We start from the raw sequence: 20,634 nt of genomic DNA on the forward strand, positions 1-20,634 counted from the left end.
GCAAAACAGTCTTTTTATGCATGCGTCCGTGGTAAATTTGCGGAGCCGTTTTCAAGCGCGTAAAGCCCAGCGGGTGTTTCCCTTTTTGTTTTTTTCATACGCGCACGCGGAGGCCAACGGAGGGTTGGCACGCGTTCGCGGAATGCGGACGCGGGCAACGCGCCTTTATTTCCCAAAATCCATAGCGGGCTGTCAATCGCTGGAAATAGCGCACACGGCTCGAGAATGGCCGCTTGCGCATTTAATTTTTTTTCCAACAGGTTCTGTGTTGTTACAAAATAGTATCAGAGCAAACTTAGCTCATGACCTATGTAGACTGACTACAGGCCGATCGTGGTGTTTGTAATTATATTTAACTTAAATGGAAGGAGTATGTGAGGACTCGTGCGGGTGTGTGTTTAGTCCTATATCGGCTAGCCATTTTAGGTGAGGTCTGAGTTGTTACAACAATAAAATGGAGAATGATTGTCATAATTAACTAATTGGGGTCGAACATATAATTTTGTCTTGTAGATATCTTTGAAAACCAAGTGTCCAGCTAGCTTTGATTGAAAGCACTAGAGATCCATCATGGAAGATGCATGATTTTGGTGTCAAGCTAAGATAAGATTGGATGGAGTAGCACAATTTAGGAGTGCGACCAAGTTGAGCATGATCAAACTTGGATTTAATCAAGGCCTTAAAACTAATTTTGAGCTTGAATTTTGAGATCAAGCTTAGTTTCTTTACCACCATTTGGAGCTGAATTTAAGCTTAATCTTGAATTGAGCCAAAAACATGTTTAACCAAACAGCTTGACAGCCCTGAAATAAGTTGAAATCAATTCAAGCTTGAATTAAACTCGATTTAGACTCAAAATATATATTGATCTGACCTAAATTCACACCTATATCAATATAATATAAACTATAAATTATTCATTATCTATATAGTATACTAATTAAAGCCTAAATCCAATGATCCATTATCTATATAATATAAGTTAATCGAATCTTATCTAGCCGAGCCTGATCAAGTTGGATCAATTTCTACTTTGACTTGAAAGTCAGTCAGAAAAAATTTAAAAAAAATTATAATTAAAAAATATTTCTACTATAGCTAACCTTATATTAATGATGCAGGAACCCACCGTATGATGGTATACGAAGACACGTTACAAAGGCCAGCGATGCACCATTTTGCAGTACATGTCTGCACACCATTGGTAGATGGATCCTAAGCACAAATTTTAAAGATCTTATCAAACTTATTAGGGGAACTGAAAAAAAAAAGAAGCTAACATTATGCTTGGCTCATTGAAACGGACATTACAATGGAATGAGGATATAAACTTTGGTCTCATTCCATTATTCGGTATTACATTGTTTAAATGATGAAATTACATGTCTTTTGGAATGATAATTTCCTCATTCCCATTCGAGGGAATGAAGATTCTATGCACATATATAATTTCAAATATTTATAAACAAATATGAAAGATTTCTAGTACCAAATAATAATAATAATAATAATAATAATAATAATAATAATAATAATAATACCAATTCGAGTCGGTGCTTTTTGGGCCTTTGGCTGTAGCGGGCGAGTAAGAGACTATAAAAATGGAAGATATCGTTGCGTACGTGGGAAGCTATCTCCCATAGCATGGAAAATGATAGCCCCTGGAATTGCCCGGCCCCCGGAATTTTCGTGGATGAAGATGGCACGTTGTTTGCTCCTCCACATCCTTTTCCTTTCTCGAAACTTTCTCCGGCCGGAAGGCCACCCCTTTCTCCGCCTGCCTCTCCGAGTCCGAGCCTCCGGTCTGCGAGATGCCGAAGGAAAGCTCCAAGCTGAACCGCTGGTCCATGGCCCGGTCCATCCGGTCGGGCCGGCCGCTACGTTGGCCGGACTTCCGGAAGAAGGCCGGCCCTCCCCCTTCCTCCTCGTCCCCTTCCTCGTCTAACGTGGACGAGATCCCGCCGTCCATCTCCGACGATTTCGAGGATAACGGCGAGGTGGCGGCGGGGAAGGCCATCTTCATGGTCTCTGACGGCACCGGGTGGACGGTGGAGCACTCCGTCAGGGTGGCGTTAGGGCAGTTCGAATGCTGCCTCACCAACCGGCGCTGCCCCGTAAATACCCACCTCTTCTCAGGGGTACGTTCTTCTTGCCTTTCTCGTTCTTATCCCCTTAACGGCCGTTATACGGTGTTATAGCATCCGTTAATTTTACGCTTGCAACAAATATTCAAACGACATCGCTACCTAGTCTCGTAGCCACTTATTTATTTTGTTCAATGTAATTAGTTTGATTTGCATATTTACGCTGTAGTGGATAATTTTCCAGCGTGCAAACTGTAGGATATCTTGGTTCAGAGCAAAGTTGAGGGCTTGTTATCATATTTCCAAAGGATAATTAAATCAACAAGGCTTTTAAATGAGAATTCTGAATAGTTGGCTTGATTGTTAATTGAATGGTAGATCTGAATGGCTAGAGAAAAACTCCTTAAAGTACAAAAAAAAAAAAAGGTGGTTACCAGAGAGAGCCGATGCGGGACTAAATTTACACCCAAACAAATCCTCACGTTCTGATGTCATCGTCAAGCTAAGAGTTCAAATCTATTCAAAATTAATCACAAATATTATGATTAATCTATAGTTAGCCTTCATGAATCTGTGCTGCAGTTTTTTCAATCTACGTCATTTTATGTAACTATTTATTTATACCAATATTTTGTTGTTGTAGATAGTATAACAACTTAGGACCTTACCCAAATTTATATAAGTATTCAAAATTTATGCAACGAATAATTAATATAGGACTAAATACACATCCGCACTGATCCTCACCGACAGAATGTGCAGATATAATGGTCTTTGGTTTCTTCTGAAAGGCATGCTTTTTTTTTCCTATGAAAACCATGTGACTGATGTTATCATGAATGATGGAATTCTCTGTTTCGTACTCTGTTTCATAATCTAATGAAATGTAAGTATGGGGCAAACCGGTTTCTTTTCGGGAACAAGGGAAATAACAAAAGTCACCGTTTGGTCAGGGATTCCTTTCATTGTGGTTGACATGGATTTTCAGATGTTCCGCACCTACATGGGTATTTTGTCCTTCTGCCTCCAATAAAAGTTGCGAAAAATGCACGAGTTTCGATGCATATATTTTGGCAAGGCTTCTAGGACAGAATTGAGAACATCTGGATTGGATTCAATTGCTATAGTTTTTTTGGAAGGTCTTTATGAGTTACTTAAAGAGGATAGAATAGAAGTTCTGAAGATCTATTGAGTTGTTCCCACTCTCCTAATGTAAAGGTTTGAAAAAAAAAACCAGTCATACCATGGTATACACTGCATCTTACCATGGTTTGCTGATACATACTGCAAATCATGAGTAAACATACTGTATCAGGAATAAGTAAAGTAAAAAAAAAAATGAAGGTGTAGTATGGTAATGGCATGTACTGTACGATATGTGACTACTGAAATATTTCAAAATGGAGTTTTTCAGAGAGTATGAAGGGTGTTTAAGAAAAAAAATTCCAAGTAGATACTTTAATTCTAATGTTCAGGTCATGGGAACTCTGCATGAGATGGCCAATTCGCATCTTATATTTTTGCAATAAGACAGAGAAAGTGACAACTCTTGACACTAAGAGAAGGCTTAGGAACCAAATTAAACATCATGCATGGTTTCAGATTTTTCCTTTAGCTGCTTTTGTTCATCCATCGTTGGAATTCAATTTCCAATGAATAAGCATGTTAGATCACAATCAACTTCTTTTGATAATTTCATGCGGCCGATCCTTCTCAGGTTCAAGATATGGATAAACTGATGGAGATCATAAAGCAAGCTCGTAAAGAAGGTGCACTGCTGCTCTACACCTTAGCAGATCCTTTGGCGGCCAAGGCTGTGGAGCAGAGTTGCAAGCTCTGGGGTGTACCATCCACTGACATACTACGACCGACCACTGAGGCTATTGCTTCTCATTTTGGTGCTGCCCCCTCTGGGATCCCCCGAGGTGCTCCAGGTCGAAAATCTCCAATAACCGAAGAGTTCTTACGGCGTAATGAAGCCATTGCCTTCACCATCAAACAAGATGATGGGGCACGGCCCCAAAACCTTAACCGCGCACAAATTGTCCTTGTTGGTGTTTCACGCACTGGGAAAACACCGTTGTCAATATATTTAGCTCAAAAGGGATACAAGGTGGCAAATGTTCCCATTGTGATTGGTTTAGAGTTGCCAAAGACCCTTTTCGAAATCGATCAGGAGAAGGTGTTTGGGTTGACGATCAATCCAGTTGTTCTGCAGTCTATTAGGAACGCGAGGACTAGGAGTCTCAAACTTGAAAGTTTGATGAGGAACAACTATTCAGAGATGGATCATGTGAGGAAGGAGTTGGAGTATGCAAATGGAATTTTCATGCAAAACCCAGTATGGCCAGTTATTGGTAAGTAAGTTTTCTCATTGGTTAGAACTAATACATTCAGTTGATTTCTCGATTGTTTTGATGATTGCTCTCTTCTAATTGCAGATATTACTGGAAGAGCAGTTGAAGAAACTGCAGCAATTGTAGTGAGGATGTATCATGACAGGAAGCAAAAATGTGCATTGCCCCGCATTTCCAAACAATGCTAGAATGGAGTCTGTAGATATTTGTAGGCCTTGTTATAAATATGTATGCCTCCATTAAATTGTATGTCAAAGCTTCGAAAGTTTTGGAAAGATATGTGCTTTAAAGTGGAGGCCGAGTTTTCCTTGATCTTATGGATATGTTGTCTTACTTTTTTTTCTTCTTTTCTCTCTTCATTTTGCTATCAAAAAATATTATGAAAACAATATGTATGAGGTATTGTTTTATTGATCAAAGGATAGGTCCCATCATATCATGCGCTCTCTTTATTAATATCGTTATATTCATGGCTAAATATTTTTCCCTTTAGTTGGCTTCTCCATAGATATAAGATTTGGTATTTTGCATGGATTTGGTGGAGGTGAATTAGCAATCAAAGATGTTAAGGATGAAGAGTTTCCTGAACTTAATGTCTTCCTCTATGTTAATGGATTATATTTGAAGGCATGTACGGCATGTTATACCTCTCGGAAGTTCTAAATGGTAGATCCTTGTCCCATTTGGAAAAAAAAATTCTTGTCCCATATAAGTGTTTGTTTCTTTATTTAGATTATACCTTAGTATAAAATTTGCTCTAAGCTTTGCCGTGGAAGGCATTACCCTTTGAATTGAACTATATAAAATATCACTGTGGTTTTTTTTTTAATTTTTCCTAGATCTAGAACTAGAAGAAGAAGCCGGAGCAAGGATAAGGATAGTTGTATCCAATCCATGATAACTTTTCAGCTAAATACTGAGGACTGCTCGCTCAGCCGGCCGGCATCCTTTTCTTTAAATATGAGTTTTAGATTCAAATCTTAATAACTATCATATTTTTCTAAAACAATATTAACCATGATTTCAGAAAACAATATTTTTCTAAAACAATATCGGAAAATAGTCCAACTCAAACTCATATCTAAATAAAATATTAATAATAAGTATATTATTTAATAATTTGTTAAACCCCTCGAATCCTCCCTTTCGTTCTTGAACAAATCAATGATCATATTAATTTCCAAAATGAATAAAATATTCAATAAAAATGCGTGGATAACATTTCTTCAGATATTAATATGAAAAGATGTGGCCCCGTGAATCTCCAAGGCAACATATAATAAAAGAGTTTTAGAAGTTTAAATGAACAAAAAAGAAAAATAGAAGAAGAAATGTTCGTTTCCAAAGTCTTTCGACTCCCCGAAGTCTCTCCGGCCAGAAGGTTCCCCTCCTTCTCCGCCTGCCTCCCCGAGGACATCCCGAGCCGGACCGCCGACCACGGCCCCGAGCCTCCGGTCCGGAAGCCGCCCAAGGGGAGTTCCCAACTGAACCGCTGGTCCAGGGCCCGGGCAATACGGTCGGGCCGGCGGCTCGACTCGCCTGCCCTGCGGAAGATGACCGCCCCTCACTTCTCCTCTCCTCCTCCTACCTCCTCCTCTTCCTCCCCTTCCTTGAGTCAGCTGGACGAGATCCCACCGTCCATCTCGGACGATTTCCAGGACGACGGCGAGGTGGCAGCGGCGAAGGCCATCTATATGGTGTCCGACGGCACAGGGTGGACGGCGGAGCACTCCGTCAACGCGGCGTTGGGGCAGTTCGAGCACTGCCTCGTTGACCGGGGCTGCCCCGTGAATACCCACCTCTTCTCAGGGGTATGTTTGTCTTCCCACCTTTCCTCATCCTTATCCTTTTTGACGGCCTTCGTAACGGTTGTCGGGTCCGTTATGAGTCCGCAGTTTAACAAAAAGTTAATTTATCGTCTATATTTTATACATTTTTATTAAAATGTTATGACTCCCCGTGATTTCCTAAAAAGAAAAAAAACTAATAATAAATTTTTAACGGTCAATAACGGTAACCTTGGGGTCGTATGTAACAGCGTAATGGCGTCAGTAAGCTGGTATTGGAAAGACCAAAGAAAACCTCGCCTTTTTTCATTTTCCTCTTTCCTTCTTCCCGAATGGGAGGATATTTAGCTATCAGCCAAGCGCTTAATCCGAGCGTGCTTTCATTTTGCTCTTGGGTATCTCCTTACTCCCATCTGAATGCTAATTCCCGTAAGGCTTGTCAGAAGAATTGCCAACCCATTACGTCCGCCGAATTCGGCGTTCTTCTCCAATCCTGCATCGATGTCCGGTCCTTCGAACAAGGCAAGAGGCTCCACTCGCGAATTCGGGAAGCTGGGTTTGAGAAAAACCGAGACCTTCTCCCAAAACTCGTTAAATTGTATTCTGTTTGCGGTCAAATCCATCATGCCCGGAAGCTGTTTGATAGGATGCCCAAATGGAATCTGGACATATTTGTTTGGACTGCAATGATTTCTGGATACGTTAAGAATGGGATGGCGGGTGAAGCTCTTGAACTTTTTAATGAAATGCTCAAGCTTGGGGTGATTCCCGATTCATACACCTTCTCGGCTTTGTTGAAGGCCTCTGTCAAGTTGGGTTTGGTGAGGTTGATTGTTCAGTTGCATTCACTGATAATGAAGTATGGGCGTGGTCTCTGTTTGTCGGTGGCTAATTCTCTTATTCATGCTTATGGGTCATTTGGGGATGTTTATGGGGCACGAAAAGTGTTTGATAGAATGGAGTTTCGAGATGTTGTTTCATGGTCTTCGATGATCCATGCATGCTCTCATGTTGAGATCCATGCTGAGTCGGTGGCATTATTCTCTAGAATGCAATTTGACGAGTACCTCAAACCCAATGAACTTACTGTTGTGTCATTGTTGCCTGCTTGCAGTTTCTTTTCTTCTTTGAGAAAAGGACAAGCAATCCATGCTTATGCCATCAGAAATGGCTTTATTTCGAATGTGATTGTAGGTTCTGCTCTTGTTACCATGTATTCTCGATGTGGGGATCCAAATTTTGCTTATAAGGTTTTCAGTGGCATGGAGAGACAGAATATGATAACCTGGACTTCAATGATTGAAGGGTTTGCTTTGAATGGAAGATTCGATGTGGCCCTGAATTTGTTCAAGGTGATGCAGGACCAAGGATTGAAACCGACCTATATCACCTTGGTTGTGATCCTGTCAGCATGCAGCCATGGTGGCTTTGTTGATGATGGCTGGGAAATTTTTGAGACTATGCAGGGGAAGTTTGGCATTCAGCCCGGGGTCGAACATTGTGCCTGTGTTGTGGATATGCTGGGGAGGGCAGGAAGACTAGATGATGCCAAACAGTTCATAGAAAGGATGGGTATAGGACCGAGCAGTAGTGTATATGGATCATTGCTTGGAGCTTGTCAGATGTATTGTAATGTGGAGCTTGGTGAGAGATTAGCACAAAAGCTTTTTGAACTTGAACCAAAAAATGCTGCTAATTATGTTATTTTATCTAATATATATGCCTCGGTCGGGAGATGGGATGATGTCGGAAGAGTGAGAAAATCGATGATTTTGAAGGGGTTATTTAAGGAATCTGGCTGTAGCTGGGTTGAGATAAAGGACAAGGTTTACGTATTTGGGGCACATGATAGAACACACTTGGAGTCTGACAAGATTTATGAAATATTGGAAGAGTTAAATGATCGAATAGTGAAGGCAGGATATGTGCCATCTACGAAATATGTGTTGCTTGATGTGGAGGACGATGATAAGAAGAAGTTCCTTTGTACCCACAGTGAGAGACTTGCTATTGCTTTTGGCTTGCTAAAGGTTCCACCAGCTGTACCCATAAGGATTGCTAAGAACCTCCGAGTGTGTGGGGATTGCCATGATGCAATCAAGCTTATATCCAAGGTCACTTGTCGACAACTCATTATTAGGGACACAAATCGGTTTCATCATTTTTCACAGGGATCTTGTTCTTGTGGTGATTATTGGTAAAAATAATGTGATGTGGAGCATGGCGCAAAGCAGTTCCAGGAGGTTTATGATAATAGCTGCAACATCTTTGTCCCAGTTAAATGAATGAATAATTTGTGGTTGAAGTCTATCTAATGGGAGACCATTTGAATCTGCAGTTCATCACATCCAAAATCATGTCATTAGAGCTCTGAGAGTAGGAGGAAACAGCACTCAAGGGACAAAGTTTGATTGTATTAGTTAGTTTGATTTTCAAACTGCCTACTTATTCCAGGTTAAGAAAGCAATTGTCTTAGGTTATACTGGGTAACTTTGAAGTACACAAATTGTAAAATACCTTTGTTTCTAAAGTGGATGTTTCATTATGCATCTTTGTAAATTTTCTGGTTAATAGCAGAAGTTCAGGCTTGTTAACATTATCTAAAGAATAATTAAATCAATGGGCTTCTTATTTAAAATTATAATCAGCTGACTCATTGTTTGCTTAATGGTGGATTTCAATTTACCTGAGGGGAAGATTCTTTCAAGATTACAATGCAAGATGATTGTTCTGTAGTTATGTCTTCGTGCAAATGGTTTATCAAAGTAACTCCTAGCTACAGCATATGGTGAGTACATGTGGTTTTAGATTTTTTTTTTCTTGATCCTATATAGTACACATGGTATCAGATTTTTTTTTCTCTTTTACCTGTAGTTTTGATCCTTCAAACGTTGTAATTTTATTTCCGAGCAATAAGCATGTCTGATCACAATCAACTTGACAATTTCATGTGTCTGATCTTCTTCAGGTTGAAGATGTGGAAAGACTTATGGAGATTGTAAAGCAAGCTGCAAAAGAAGGTGCACTGGTTCTCTACACCCTTGTAGATCCTTCAATGGCCAAATCTGCAGAACAGGCCTGCAAACTCTGGGGTGTCCCCTCCACCGACATTCTACGGCCTACAACTGAGGCTATTGCTGCCCATCTTGGTGTTGCACCCTCTGGGATCCCCCGAGGTGCGCCAGGCCGAAAAGCTCCACTGACTGAAGAATACTTCCAACGTATTGAAGCCATTGATTTCACCATCAAACAAGATGATGGAGCACAGCCCCGAAACCTTAATCGCGCGCACATCGTCCTTGTTGGCGTTTCACGCACTGGGAAGACACCCTTGTCGATATATTTAGCTCAAAAGGGATATAAGGTGGCAAATATTCCTATTGTCATGGGGGTAGAGTTGCCCAAGGCACTATTTGAAATCAATCAGGAGAAGGTGTTTGGATTGACAATAAATCCAGTTGTTCTGCAGTCCATTAGGAAGGCAAGGGCCAAAAGTCTAGGATTAGACGGTGAAATGAGGAGCAACTATTCAGAGATGGACTATGTGAGGGAGGAGTTGGAATATGCTAATAAAATTTTTGTGCAAAACCCAGTGTGGCCAGTCATTGGTAAGTAAACTTTCTGAATGTTTAGTATGAGCTAGAGCGGCTTGGTGGCTCACTCTGTTGGTTTTTCTATTGCTGTGTTGATTGGCTTTTCTTATTGCAGAGGTAACTGGAAAAGCGATAGAAGAAACTGCAGCAGTTGTTGTGAGGATATGCCATGACAGGAAGCAGAAGTGCTTGATGCCACGCATTTCCAAACGATACTAGAATGAGTGAACAGATGTTTATGGGTCTTGTAAATATGTATGCCTCCATTGAATTGTATGTCGAAGCTTTCAATAGATTTCGAAAGTATGTGCTCCAGATGTGGAGGTTGATTATTCCTTGATATCATGAATTTGTTGGTAAAAAACTGTATTTTTTTTAAGAAAAACCTTTTGGCTTTCAGAAAAAAAAATTAAAACAATATTATTGTGTATGAGCTTATGTTTGATTTACATAAAAAAAAGAGATTACGTGTATTACGTGCCCTCTCTATAATCTCATTGATTTTGTGATTAATTAATTTGCAAGTTGGTCGGCATCTTGATGGTCATGAGATACGCTGTTTTATTTGAATTCAGTGAATGGCTATCAATTACGAGATCCTCACTCAACATCTGTGTATATTTTTTTCTTATCTCGCAAACATCTAGTTAGTATTATGTATGAGAATGGTCAAGCTTGTACTCTGCCAAGAAATTAGATTTTCATTTATTTATTTATGTTTACCCACACCCCTCTGTTTATTTTATTTTATTTTTTATATCAGTCCCACCAGCCTATCAAGCAAGCAGGACCAGAGAGAACTATCATATGGCCCCAAATAATCTAAGCCCCCTTTTCGCATGCCACCCACACCATATACTCACTTCCCAAGACTCTTTAACACAAGGAAAGGAAGAAGTGGAGTTGCATCAAGCCAATCTACCATAAACCAAACTAAAGAAATTAACTGGTGATCCATGCACCTTGATCGGGCCAGAGTGAAAAAAAAGGAATGTGCTATCAACAAACATACGTACACACATCTCCTACATCTCTCTTTCTCATGGTGTGTCTCTTTGTAACACTCTCACCAAAGTATACTTTTTTTCTTGTCAGTCCTGCAACACCTCTTCTGCTTTTGTCTTCCCTCCTTTTGGGTTCATCTTATGTACCGATTCTCTGAAAACTCCATAGAGTGCGATGACAGAACTCCAAGCATGCTGAGGAGAAAATATTTTTGCTGAGCAGCAGGTGGAACACTGTGTGGCAGCAGCAGGGGGTCGCATCACCGCGCGTTGGAGTCGTTACCGGCCATCTTGCCCATGGAGAGCGTGAAATATAGCAGTATCATTGTTCCCATGCTGGACCTGCAACCAAAGGAAGGACAACATAAGTCTCACTCCAAGTTCTTTCTTGAGCTTTTTAACATTAGTTAATAAAAAAAATACCATTTTTATTATAGTTCAAATATTTCATATCTCACCTTGTCCAAACGAAATGGGATAATTTGAGCGAGAAGTCCACATTTTTAGAATTAGTCTGTTTTATGTTACTTCGTATTGTAGAATTTCTTTGCTTGTGAGATCATTTTTCTCTCTGTGTTTTTCTTTTTACCGTCGTCACATGCGCAATTGAGGCCACGTCCATGAGAAAAAAAAAAAGAAAAAAGCCTTACTGAGATGATGCATCGCATGTTTGGGATAGGAGACCTTTCAAAAGGAATCTAACATGATTCGGAAATGAAATGAGTGAAGGCCAAGCACATGGGTATGGCATATAAAATAAAGTTTCCATGACTCATAACATCAAGACCACATGTAACAAAACCATTCTCAAACTCTATACGGTGTGAATTTTGTATTAGAAAGATATCATCATGCATTTGCTTGGTCACTCCCTTAAATAAGAGGGCAGAGATTTCATTTGGTTTTACGAGCTTCGACGTAGTCTACCTGGGACTAAGATCTAGATTGGATGAGATGGGTAATAGTGATAAACAAAGATTAGCCTCCCTTAATTAAATAATTATGTAATCTTATCTTTTTAAATAAAATTGCAAGATCTAAGTTATTTGACCCATTTATAGTAGAAACAACAGCTTCCGTTTAGCCCGCTGGCTTCAATGGCCTCCAAATCACCTTAAGGTTAGAAGTAGAGCCGTAACAAGGCAACAGTGCGAGACAAGCGTCATGTTGATGTCAACATAAAACATGAAATTAACTAGTCAGAAGTCAAGGTTGTGACGTAACTTGGATGAATTCCTAGTTTTGCTTCTATCACTGCGCTCTCTATATTAAAACGTTCTAAAAAATTTGAACCATCTTCAAGAGGTTGGTTTTAACTTAAAAAGATAAAATCTTACCTATAATCTTGTTTGGCCTATCAATTTTAGTCATGAATCTAAATCGTGAGAATTTTTCACTGCTTAGATTTAAAGAAACTACTACCATACAATCAGCATCTCCACCTAACACGCGTTAGCTTACCTAAAAGGTGACATGATGGCATCAATTGATGAAAAAAATTGGAATATTGCTATCATGGCAAACTTCAACAAAAAACAATTCTCAAAGTCGCGCCGCTAATTAAAAAAAAAAAAAAAAGAAAGAAAAATCACCCTTATAGAAAAGAAGGGATTCTAGCTAGAAGAAATTTTCTTTTTTTCCAACAAAAGCTTGTCACAAAAACCCAAAAGAAGTCTCAAGCCCCACTCTTTTTACGGTTAAGGAGCTAATTTGATGATATATCTTTATATATATACTTAGCCTGTGTCTAATAGTGCAATATATACGAAAAATATTGCCTAAATCATCTACTATTAGCATGACTACTTTATGGAATGTTACCTTACTGAAAGATAAAACCATCAACAAACTATCATAAAGTAATTTTACTACAATAACAAATTTAACAAATTTAAAAAGTCTTAATCTCATGAAAGGAAATATCACCTACATACAAAAGAAAAGAAGTTTGAGAGTTATTTTTACATTTATTTTACCTACAAAGCTTGTCATGATTGCATCCCTATAACAATTTCTACAAGAAGTGTCACTTTTTCATAGATTGCACTTCATCCCATCCTTACCTTGCTAGATGCTATGTATGATGACATTTTCCCTATGATTGAGTTTATCACACATCTACTCTATTTTCTCCATTTATGTGTAATGTTAACATTCAGACATCGAAGGAATTCTACAAGGACTTTTCCACCACAGTTTTTTTACTCCCAACTACCTCTCGTTGAGCCAAATATCGTGCTCTCTCGGACACCATCCATATTGGGGCCTACTGATTTTATATTTCTTCTCCGCGTATGCATTACACGTGTTGATTCCAAAACCCTACAAGTTTGCAACAACAAAAAGTGGGACATCATTTATTTGGGGCAATTTATGATCCAATCCATCAATTAGATTTATAACCAACCCACTCTATTCATATTCGAATTTGACATAAATGAAATAAAGGATGAATCATTCCACCTAGACCTAGCTATTAAATAAATCTCATCTGTTTACTAATTGAGTTGACTTATAATTTTAAACTTTTTAAAATATACTTAACCTATTTATATCCTACTTAACCTGACCTGCTTAATCTATTTAACTTGTTTATATCCATTTAATCAATCCAAAACCTACTTAGCTTATTTAACTCGTTTAACTTGATTTGACATATTTAGTAAACAAGTTATACGAATTGGATAGAATTATTTGTTTGATAAATAGACTGAGTTCAGGTCCAATTTTTTGACCTAGTTAATCAATAGGCCGGATTTGAGTCAATAAAATTTTAATCCGACCTACATCTAGTCTGATCCATACCTGATTTGATGCGACCTGATTGCCATCTCTATCATTTATGAATTTCTAATTATATATGCCCCCATATTTAAGGATGTCACATGGTCCCAGGCCCAGCTGACGCGCTGACCCAAAACGAGGCGGGCCCATCGATTGGGCTGTCACAATTGATCGAAACAATGGACCCGAAACCCGACCCCGCTCCCCTCCCTTGGCGTGCCGTTGCGTCCAATGGCTTCAACGTCCATGACGTTTTTGACGTGGCCCGGAAGCAAATACCGATAGGCCGCACCGTGTGATCACGATCGAACGTCGTGTGATCGACGGACCCGCTCGGTGGTCGCACGCGCGCGCCGTCCCACCGATGTACGACTCCCACCCCCTATTATACTACGTTTTAAAAGCAAATTTAAAGCCCAAATCATTTGTCGATCAGCATGACCTCCTTGGCATTCTCGTAATTCTCGTAAAAACAAAATTATAGCGGGCGTTTTGGTCAGGAAGGTAACTTACAAGGTGGCGAAGAAGAATAGAACCCTCCTCGGGTCAAGCCACGGCGTCTGCCGCCGCCCCAGCCTCCTGCACCTCGCTCCAGCCGCTGTTGGGGTCGTCGCATGAGACAACCCCAAGGGCTCCCCCTCGCCCGCCACGTGCACCAAAAGAGCCAATTTCACGTCTGAGTCGGACCCACCTGCACACGTACGCAATCCCACGTGTTCAATCAGATCCGTCCAAAAGGACGACGCTCCCACGCTGGACGAGACAAAATTACGGTTTAGTGTATTGACATCATCACAACGTCATTTCCGGCGTTACGCGAAGCCCTAACGGTCGACTCGGACGAGTCGGTGACGAATCGGAGTCGGGGTAGGGGAACTCACCGGTAGAGGAGTCGGCGGTCTCTCCTTCCGCCGCCGTCCGCTCCTCGCCTCCGCCGCTTCGCTGCGATCCTTTTCGGGAAAGGTTTTTCACCCTCTAAATTTAACTCCCCCAAAAAATCAACCAATCAACAAATAGAAAGAGTTTCATTTTTATGGGTAAATTCGGATCTATATTCTAATTTTATATTTAAAGAAAGGTCCGATCGAAGAGAAACGGAAAGCGAGTTATGAGAGGGGAAGAGAGGAAGGTGAGAAAAGCTACCGAGACCCGAGGGCTGCAAGTAGAGTCCTTGTCGTTGTTGACGGAGAGAATCGAGAGGGCTCCGATATCGATGGCGACGAAGCCATCTGACTCCTCCGTCTTGCTTCGCTCGACTTCCTCATGGTCTAAACTCATCGCAGAAGCACTTGGTTTCGCTTCTCCAAAACCCTAAAAAAACCCCAAACAAGAATCAAAAAGAAAAGAGCTCTTTAGTACTCCACCTACTCAAATCGAACGTTGAAGAAAAGAATCATGAAGAGACTCACCGGCTTTGGGATTTCCGCCATGAATTCTTCTTTCTTGTGGGCTGCAGAGCGACGGATGACGCCTCAAACGTCACTGGAATTGGCTAAAGAGGTAGTACTAGGTTTGTCGAAGGGGAAACTTTTCAGGAAGAAATTAAAATTGGGAGAGAGGAAGCGGTTTGTGCTTTCCTTGATGAAATAAGCGTTGTATTTATTCTCTCTTCCTCTCTCTTCTTATTCTTATAAGAAGCTAGTTTGAGGGAGGACGAGAGAGGCGAGGCGGTTTTTGATATACTGTGGATAACACCCTCCTCCATCGTGGCACAGCGCTTCTTATTATAGAAGCCGGAGGGAAGGGTAGGTTGAGATAAACCAAGAATGGGGCAGAATGGGAACTCTAGTATGGGTATTTTGGGAATTTTATTTTATTTTTGCTGAGAGGTGGCTGACCACCTTCTTGCGACTTCCGGTCTCATATGATTGGGAGCTCGCAAACCCATTGCCGGTTCCTACCCACAAAAAAAAATTGTTGCAATCACCGTTTATTTTAAAAACTTAAATTATTAGAATGAGATAAATTTATTTATATATTTATTTTTTTTTTGCACTTTCTCTTATGTAAGCCAAACTTTTTTTTAATAGATGAGCCACGACCTCTGCTCTAATATGTACCATATTAAAACCATTACTTATCCCAAAAACTTAAACTAATAGAATGGGATAGATTTATTTATATATTTATATTTTTTTAAAAATAAACCTATTACTTGTTGATTTTTATTGATTATTTGTTTATTGATGAAATAAAAACAAACATGCCGGGTTGATACAGAAATAAAAACGGAAGCCAAATTTTTTTAATAAAAAAAGAATCAAAAAATCTACACCAAATTGGAAACTATTAAGGACAAAGGTTGTAATTATCAGTAGAGATCCCTTAGATTTGAATTTATTGAAATTGAAGAAAAGAATTACAGGTTCGGAGCGGCATAAATTTTGGCTGGTGAAAAATAAAGAGTAGAATAAGAAGAAAACAGAAGCTAAATCAAGACGAGATATAGTTAGCAACAGAGTTGTAAGTTCTATTTGTAAGAGCTTGTTTTCCAAGTTTGCTAGCCAGCTCAACCAAACCAAGAATTTAGCGAGAGCTGATACGTGCAACAAATCCCAACATCTCGAAAGGATACATTAATTTATTAGATAACTAGTATATCTCGTTGAGATATAAGTTCATGCAAAGCCATAGAACTGCCATGGATATTTCATTCTAATCCTAAGTTGATATGGATATTAAAATTAATATTTTGAAAGAGTAGATAATTCTGATTTTACTACACCAATTCAGATATTGATATCTTGCTCCCGTTACATTGTCAAAAAATTCGGATATATTCCAGTCCATGCATACATAACTAGAACTTTAAATTTAAGACTATGAGATTGGTATTTGGACGGGGGACTAAACAGAAAATTGACATCCAACCGAAAGGTAGGCAAAATTTTTCCATGAACAAAATTAAAAGTCAGAGGGTTGTTAGTCCAACATGGACCTTAATGGCCCCTTTTAAATTGAGTTATATTACTCGAAATCTCATTCACGTCGATGCCGGTCGCCCACAAAACCTCTTCATTTGAAAATCTTGGTTGGATACAAATAGATGGAATTCTTTTTTGAGAAGAAATATGGCTTGAGTCATTAATTAATTTCATGAGAGAAATGATTACAAAGGGGAGAGAGAGGGAGAAACAGCAGGTAGAAGGCATAGGCAGACCCCATGATGGGATAATGCCCCCCAAGTCACCTACCAAACATGTTCAGAAGAGGCAACAGAGAGTTACTTCAGGGATGATAACAGAAGTTTGCCTATAATTCAAGCCAAAAATTCTCAAGTTTTTTTCCATGCCAAAGCCTCCACCACCAAGCATCCATAGACTAATGTCCATAGTTGTGTAGGGAAATGGAACTCCAGTAATACACGCTTCACCAATACATATGCAGATTTACATTACGACAATGTCCTTCAAGAGACGCATGGCCCAGTTTTCAGGCATTAGGATTTTATCATGAAGAATAAACCAGAAAAAGAACTTGACCTTCAAAGGAGAAGCAGACTACCAAATTTTCCTTCTTTTTTCTCTTTGAGAAGAAAACCAGAAGAAGACTATATAAAGAGAACAAAATCTTCTAGAACAATCAAGATAAATAATCTAACTCAAAGAGGATACAGATAGCCCCATTCCTTCCAACTAAATCTAATTTCATGAATCATATCTGCCACAGATTTGCATCTACCCTGAAAAGCTGTTGTATTTAGCTTCAAAGGTGACAGAAGTCCTGACCTGGATGGTTTTACAATGAGTTTTTTTTATCAGTAATTTTGGAACATTGTCTACAGTGATCTTCTCTCTTTATTCCAGCAACTTTATGACCATAATCTTGATCTTCCCTATCTCACTCATGCTGTTCTTGCCCTAATTCCGAAAAAGTAATTTACAAACACCCCTTCAGGTTACTGCCCGATTAGCCTTATTCCTAGTTGTATCAAGATCATCACCAAGGTATTAGCTAATCTGCTTTGCCCTTCTATGAATTCACTAAAATTGATCCGACACAGACTAGTTATATTAAAGATCATTCCATCCTTGATAATACGTACAGTCCTAAAATTAAAAAATACTGGATCATTTTGAGAGGCAATTTCCATATCCGAATTTCTTAGGGACTATGTGAACCAAAATCACAATTTTGTTTCTCTTCTGCCAAATCTCCTGCCAACTTATTCCCATGCACCATTATGTATGGTATTCTCTAATGTTCCCTCACCAATTATAACTATCTAGTTAATGGTAGCGCGAAACAAATATATTAAATAGTCTGAAGCTCATATTATACAAGATATATAACATTTGAAGAGGTCAAGTTTTTCGAGGGAAAGGGAGGGTGATCTATCCAAGATAAACTATATTTCTTCTAGGTACCTTATAGCCAACGTATGCCTAATTCATCGGTTTAGTATGATATATAGCTGTAGCACATAGACTAATTGACTTGTCAGAAGAATTTTAGTTAGGATTTATATATGTGGCCTTACTTTTCTATATTGTGTTATGCTTTAGGTTATTTTTTTGAATGTTTGGGCATGTTTGCAACTTGGTTCCATTTTCCACGTTCTACACCACATGCAGGCTTAGACATCCTCCCATGTTTCATGCTTCTCTTTAAAGCTTCTGTCACGGAGTCTGCCTTCAGATTTCTATTGATTGACTTCTAGGAACAGGAAGAAGTCCCACTTGGGTGCCAATCCGTGCTGCATGCCTTGGATAACAGCTGCAGGCCTCCGAGAGGATGACAAAATGACTCTAAGCAATGAGCTGCGTGGAGTGCAAGGGTGTGGGTTAGGTGAATGAGGACTGGGTGATTTTGAGTATTGTTATTGCATTAGATTTTTTTTTTTCTCCCAATCGCTTTCATCACTAGAATCTCTCCTACTATTATTAGTATTATTATTTTTAATTTGTAGATCTTCGATCGAATAGAAAGTCGAGGATCATGGAATCTAACATATATCTTTGGCGTTTAACAAACAGTTATTCATTTTTTTTTAGTCATATCTTAATATTTTAATCATCTTGCTCAATTTCTCATTCACACCAATCATCTTCCTCCCCTTTCCCATGTGAAAAGAATAGAATTAATAAGCTCAGATGCAAAGGCTTTGCCTTAAACTTGGATGGTCGTGAGACAAAAGCATTCTGATTCATTTGTTTTTTAATGAGCGCAAGCAAACAGATAGGATATTAGTCAAAATTGAGCTGAATTTAGTACTGGCAATCTTGCGCTCGTAGGAAGAGCAAATTGGTAAGACTTGGTGTGCCACCACCACTACTAATCAATAAACTAGCCTTTTAAATGAAGTGTAGATTGTCCTTCATTTGTATCAATTTAGAACTTGTTCATGCAATTAAATCAAATCTTACGATACTCAGGGTACCTGCCACATTATATTATTTGTCTTAATGGCTATTATATTTTGACGTTGTAGGCTCCATATTGTGATATTTTTCTGGATGTAGTCTGTGCTTTCTATTGTGCTAGACAAACAAATCATTCATTAAACATCGAATTTTAGCCATTTCACTAATATTTAATTCATTAAGGTCTAGAAAACATAAAGATGATTTATGATTTTAAAAAAGGCAGTTGGGTTTGTCTATCTGCCTTGATGTAGAGGAAAAAAGGAATAAACAAGAAAAAAACTATCTGCTCTCTCTCTATTCAAGAGGGGGATGGAAAGAGCCACTATCTTATACACACCACATCTCAGATAGGCAAAGTCTAGCAATCTTGCAGGATTAGGGTTTAGTATAATTGAGAGTTGAAACAAGAACCGATGCAATGAGGACATCGAACCTCAACCTCTTAACATTTGAGCCAAAGTTGTACTTATTTCGATTAAAGTCAGATTTCATGGATGAGTAGATCTCCTTTCTTTCAGTGAAAGATAGGAAGCTAATTTGGATTCTCACTAGCAACTGAAGACAACTTGCAGAATCCTCATATTGCGAGTTCTATAGTCCCCTTATCAACCTAAGCCAAATTATATTGTTAGCGGGCTTTTTTTCGTGAAAACTAGAAAAGGACCAGGCCCAATATGTTTGCACTGATAAAAGCCTAGCACAAGTCTGGCCCAGTTTTTTATTTTTTGTCCTTTTGGTGAGGTGGTCCCACTTAGCTGTAAGTTTCTGCTAGAGGTAATGATTGGGAATTTGAAAAAAAAAAAGTAAATTAATGAAAAATTTCAGAAAGAATCCAATAACCACGAATTTAAAAAAAATAAAATATAAATTACTAAAATATTATAATTTTTATTTAAAAATAAATATAAGAGAGGCAATAGTAACAAATGACACACTTAGCAACAATATATGACATCATTGATTCATAAAAGAAAATTTCTTAAGTTTATTGTGAATAAATCAAAAAAATATGTATAATTCAAGAATATTTGAATAGTTTTAAATTAATTTAATTTTGGAGAATAATTAGAGAGTCATTCAACCGAGAGAAAGACATCGAAAAATTTAAGAATTTTTCAATACCTTAGAAAATTGTTATTATGGTTAGTACAAAAAGAATAGACAAATTAATTAATTAAAGATAAAACTATTTTTATGGAAATGAATTTAAAAAAAATCAGGATACTTTGCTCTATATGAAGCCCTCATCCTCATAACAGCATCGTTCTTTTTTTCGGAATATTTCTTCCCAATGTATCTCCTCATCCGGATATCACATGCAAATCCAGTTTACGCACTAAAAAAAAAGGTCATGACTCAAAAAATTGGATGATGGCATTTCCATCATATTTCTGAGAAAAAAATATCCATTATAATTATGTATACTTTTCTTCAATAAATGGAATATATCTTATTTTCCCTTTCTTTGTACAAATGCTGAAGAGTTTACTCGGTTGCCTCGAAGGACAGCTACTGATCTACGATTTTATATATTTTGGGTTGGCGATAAGAGCCTATGAGTATTAAATGCCAACAACTCCGCCACCCACCTCTTTCTTTTAACAGTTCTCGTCTAAAGGTTCTTTAAGTATTAACGACTGGAGTAATGAATGCGATAAT

The 20,634-nt window shown here is 38.7% G+C and overlaps 3 protein-coding genes across 5 annotated transcripts; 2 read left to right on the forward strand and 1 right to left on the reverse strand.

The window, feature by feature from the left end:
- The first annotated feature begins 1,624 nt into the window (after positions 1 to 1,624).
- LOC103715355 (putative pyruvate, phosphate dikinase regulatory protein, chloroplastic) lies at positions 1,625 to 4,880 on the forward strand. The gene is made up of 3 exons (XM_008802954.6): positions 1,625 to 2,138; positions 3,802 to 4,441; positions 4,526 to 4,880. The coding sequence occupies exons 1-3, from the start codon at positions 1,812 to 1,814 to the stop codon at positions 4,627 to 4,629; spliced, it is 1,071 nt and encodes a 356-aa protein (XP_008801176.4). The 5' UTR covers positions 1,625 to 1,811; the 3' UTR covers positions 4,630 to 4,880.
- Positions 4,881 to 5,740: 860 nt separating this feature from the next.
- Positions 5,741 to 10,239, forward strand: LOC103715354 (putative pyruvate, phosphate dikinase regulatory protein, chloroplastic). 3 transcript variants are annotated; one of them, XM_008802953.6, is made up of 3 exons: positions 5,745 to 6,252; positions 9,197 to 9,836; positions 9,937 to 10,239. In XM_008802953.6, exons 1-3 carry the CDS (start codon positions 5,773 to 5,775, stop codon positions 10,038 to 10,040), a joined length of 1,224 nt encoding a protein of 407 aa, XP_008801175.3. In that variant the 5' UTR covers positions 5,745 to 5,772; the 3' UTR covers positions 10,041 to 10,239. The 3 variants fall into 3 exon arrangements, with proteins under 3 accessions (XP_088580256.2, XP_008801175.3, XP_088580264.1); XM_088724138.2 differs by lacking the exon at positions 5,745 to 6,252 and adding an exon at positions 8,431 to 9,016; XM_088724130.2 differs by lacking the exons at positions 9,197 to 9,836; positions 9,937 to 10,239 and adding an exon at positions 6,480 to 8,875 and having other exon boundaries at positions 5,741 to 6,252.
- Positions 10,240 to 10,724: 485 nt separating this feature from the next.
- Positions 10,725 to 15,351, reverse strand: LOC103715352 (uncharacterized). The gene is made up of 5 exons (XM_008802951.6): positions 15,019 to 15,351; positions 14,753 to 14,920; positions 14,491 to 14,584; positions 14,123 to 14,300; positions 10,725 to 11,167 (listed from the first exon to the last, which is right to left on the reverse strand). The coding sequence occupies exons 1-5, from the start codon at positions 15,037 to 15,039 to the stop codon at positions 11,086 to 11,088; spliced, it is 543 nt and encodes a 180-aa protein (XP_008801173.2). The 5' UTR covers positions 15,040 to 15,351; the 3' UTR covers positions 10,725 to 11,085.
- Positions 15,352 to 20,634: the final 5,283 nt, after the last annotated feature.

The sequence above is a fragment of the Phoenix dactylifera genome, chromosome 1 (genome assembly GCF_051530095.1).
Source record: "Phoenix dactylifera cultivar Ajwa chromosome 1, Ajwa_hap1_PhDact_Kaust_v1.1, whole genome shotgun sequence".
Lineage (NCBI taxonomy): Eukaryota > Viridiplantae > Streptophyta > Magnoliopsida > Arecales > Arecaceae > Phoenix > Phoenix dactylifera.

Excerpts from the sequence above, each read along its gene's own strand:
- LOC103715355 (XM_008802954.6), top strand. The coding sequence starts at position 1,812 with ATGCCGAAGGAAAGCTCCAAGCTGAACCGCTGGTCCATGGCCCGGTCC. Across the intron at positions 2,139-3,801 it reads ATACCCACCTCTTCTCAGGG|GTTCAAGATATGGATAAACT; the intron begins GTACGTTCTTCT and ends GATCCTTCTCAG. Across the intron at positions 4,442-4,525 it reads CCCAGTATGGCCAGTTATTG|ATATTACTGGAAGAGCAGTT; the intron begins GTAAGTAAGTTT and ends TTCTAATTGCAG.
- LOC103715354 (XM_088724130.2), top strand. The coding sequence starts at position 5,773 with ATGTTCGTTTCCAAAGTCTTTCGACTCCCCGAAGTCTCTCCGGCCAGA. Across the intron at positions 6,253-6,479 it reads ATACCCACCTCTTCTCAGGG|CGTAATGGCGTCAGTAAGCT; the intron begins GTATGTTTGTCT and ends CGTATGTAACAG.
- LOC103715352 (XM_008802951.6), bottom strand. The coding sequence starts at position 15,039 with ATGGCGGAAATCCCAAAGCCG. Across the intron at positions 14,585-14,752 it reads CTTGCAGCCCTCGGGTCTCG|AGGGTGAAAAACCTTTCCCG; the intron begins GTAGCTTTTCTC and ends AGTTAAATTTAG. Across the intron at positions 11,168-14,122 it reads CTATTCTTCTTCGCCACCTT|GTCCAGCATGGGAACAATGA; the intron begins GTAAGTTACCTT and ends CTTTGGTTGCAG.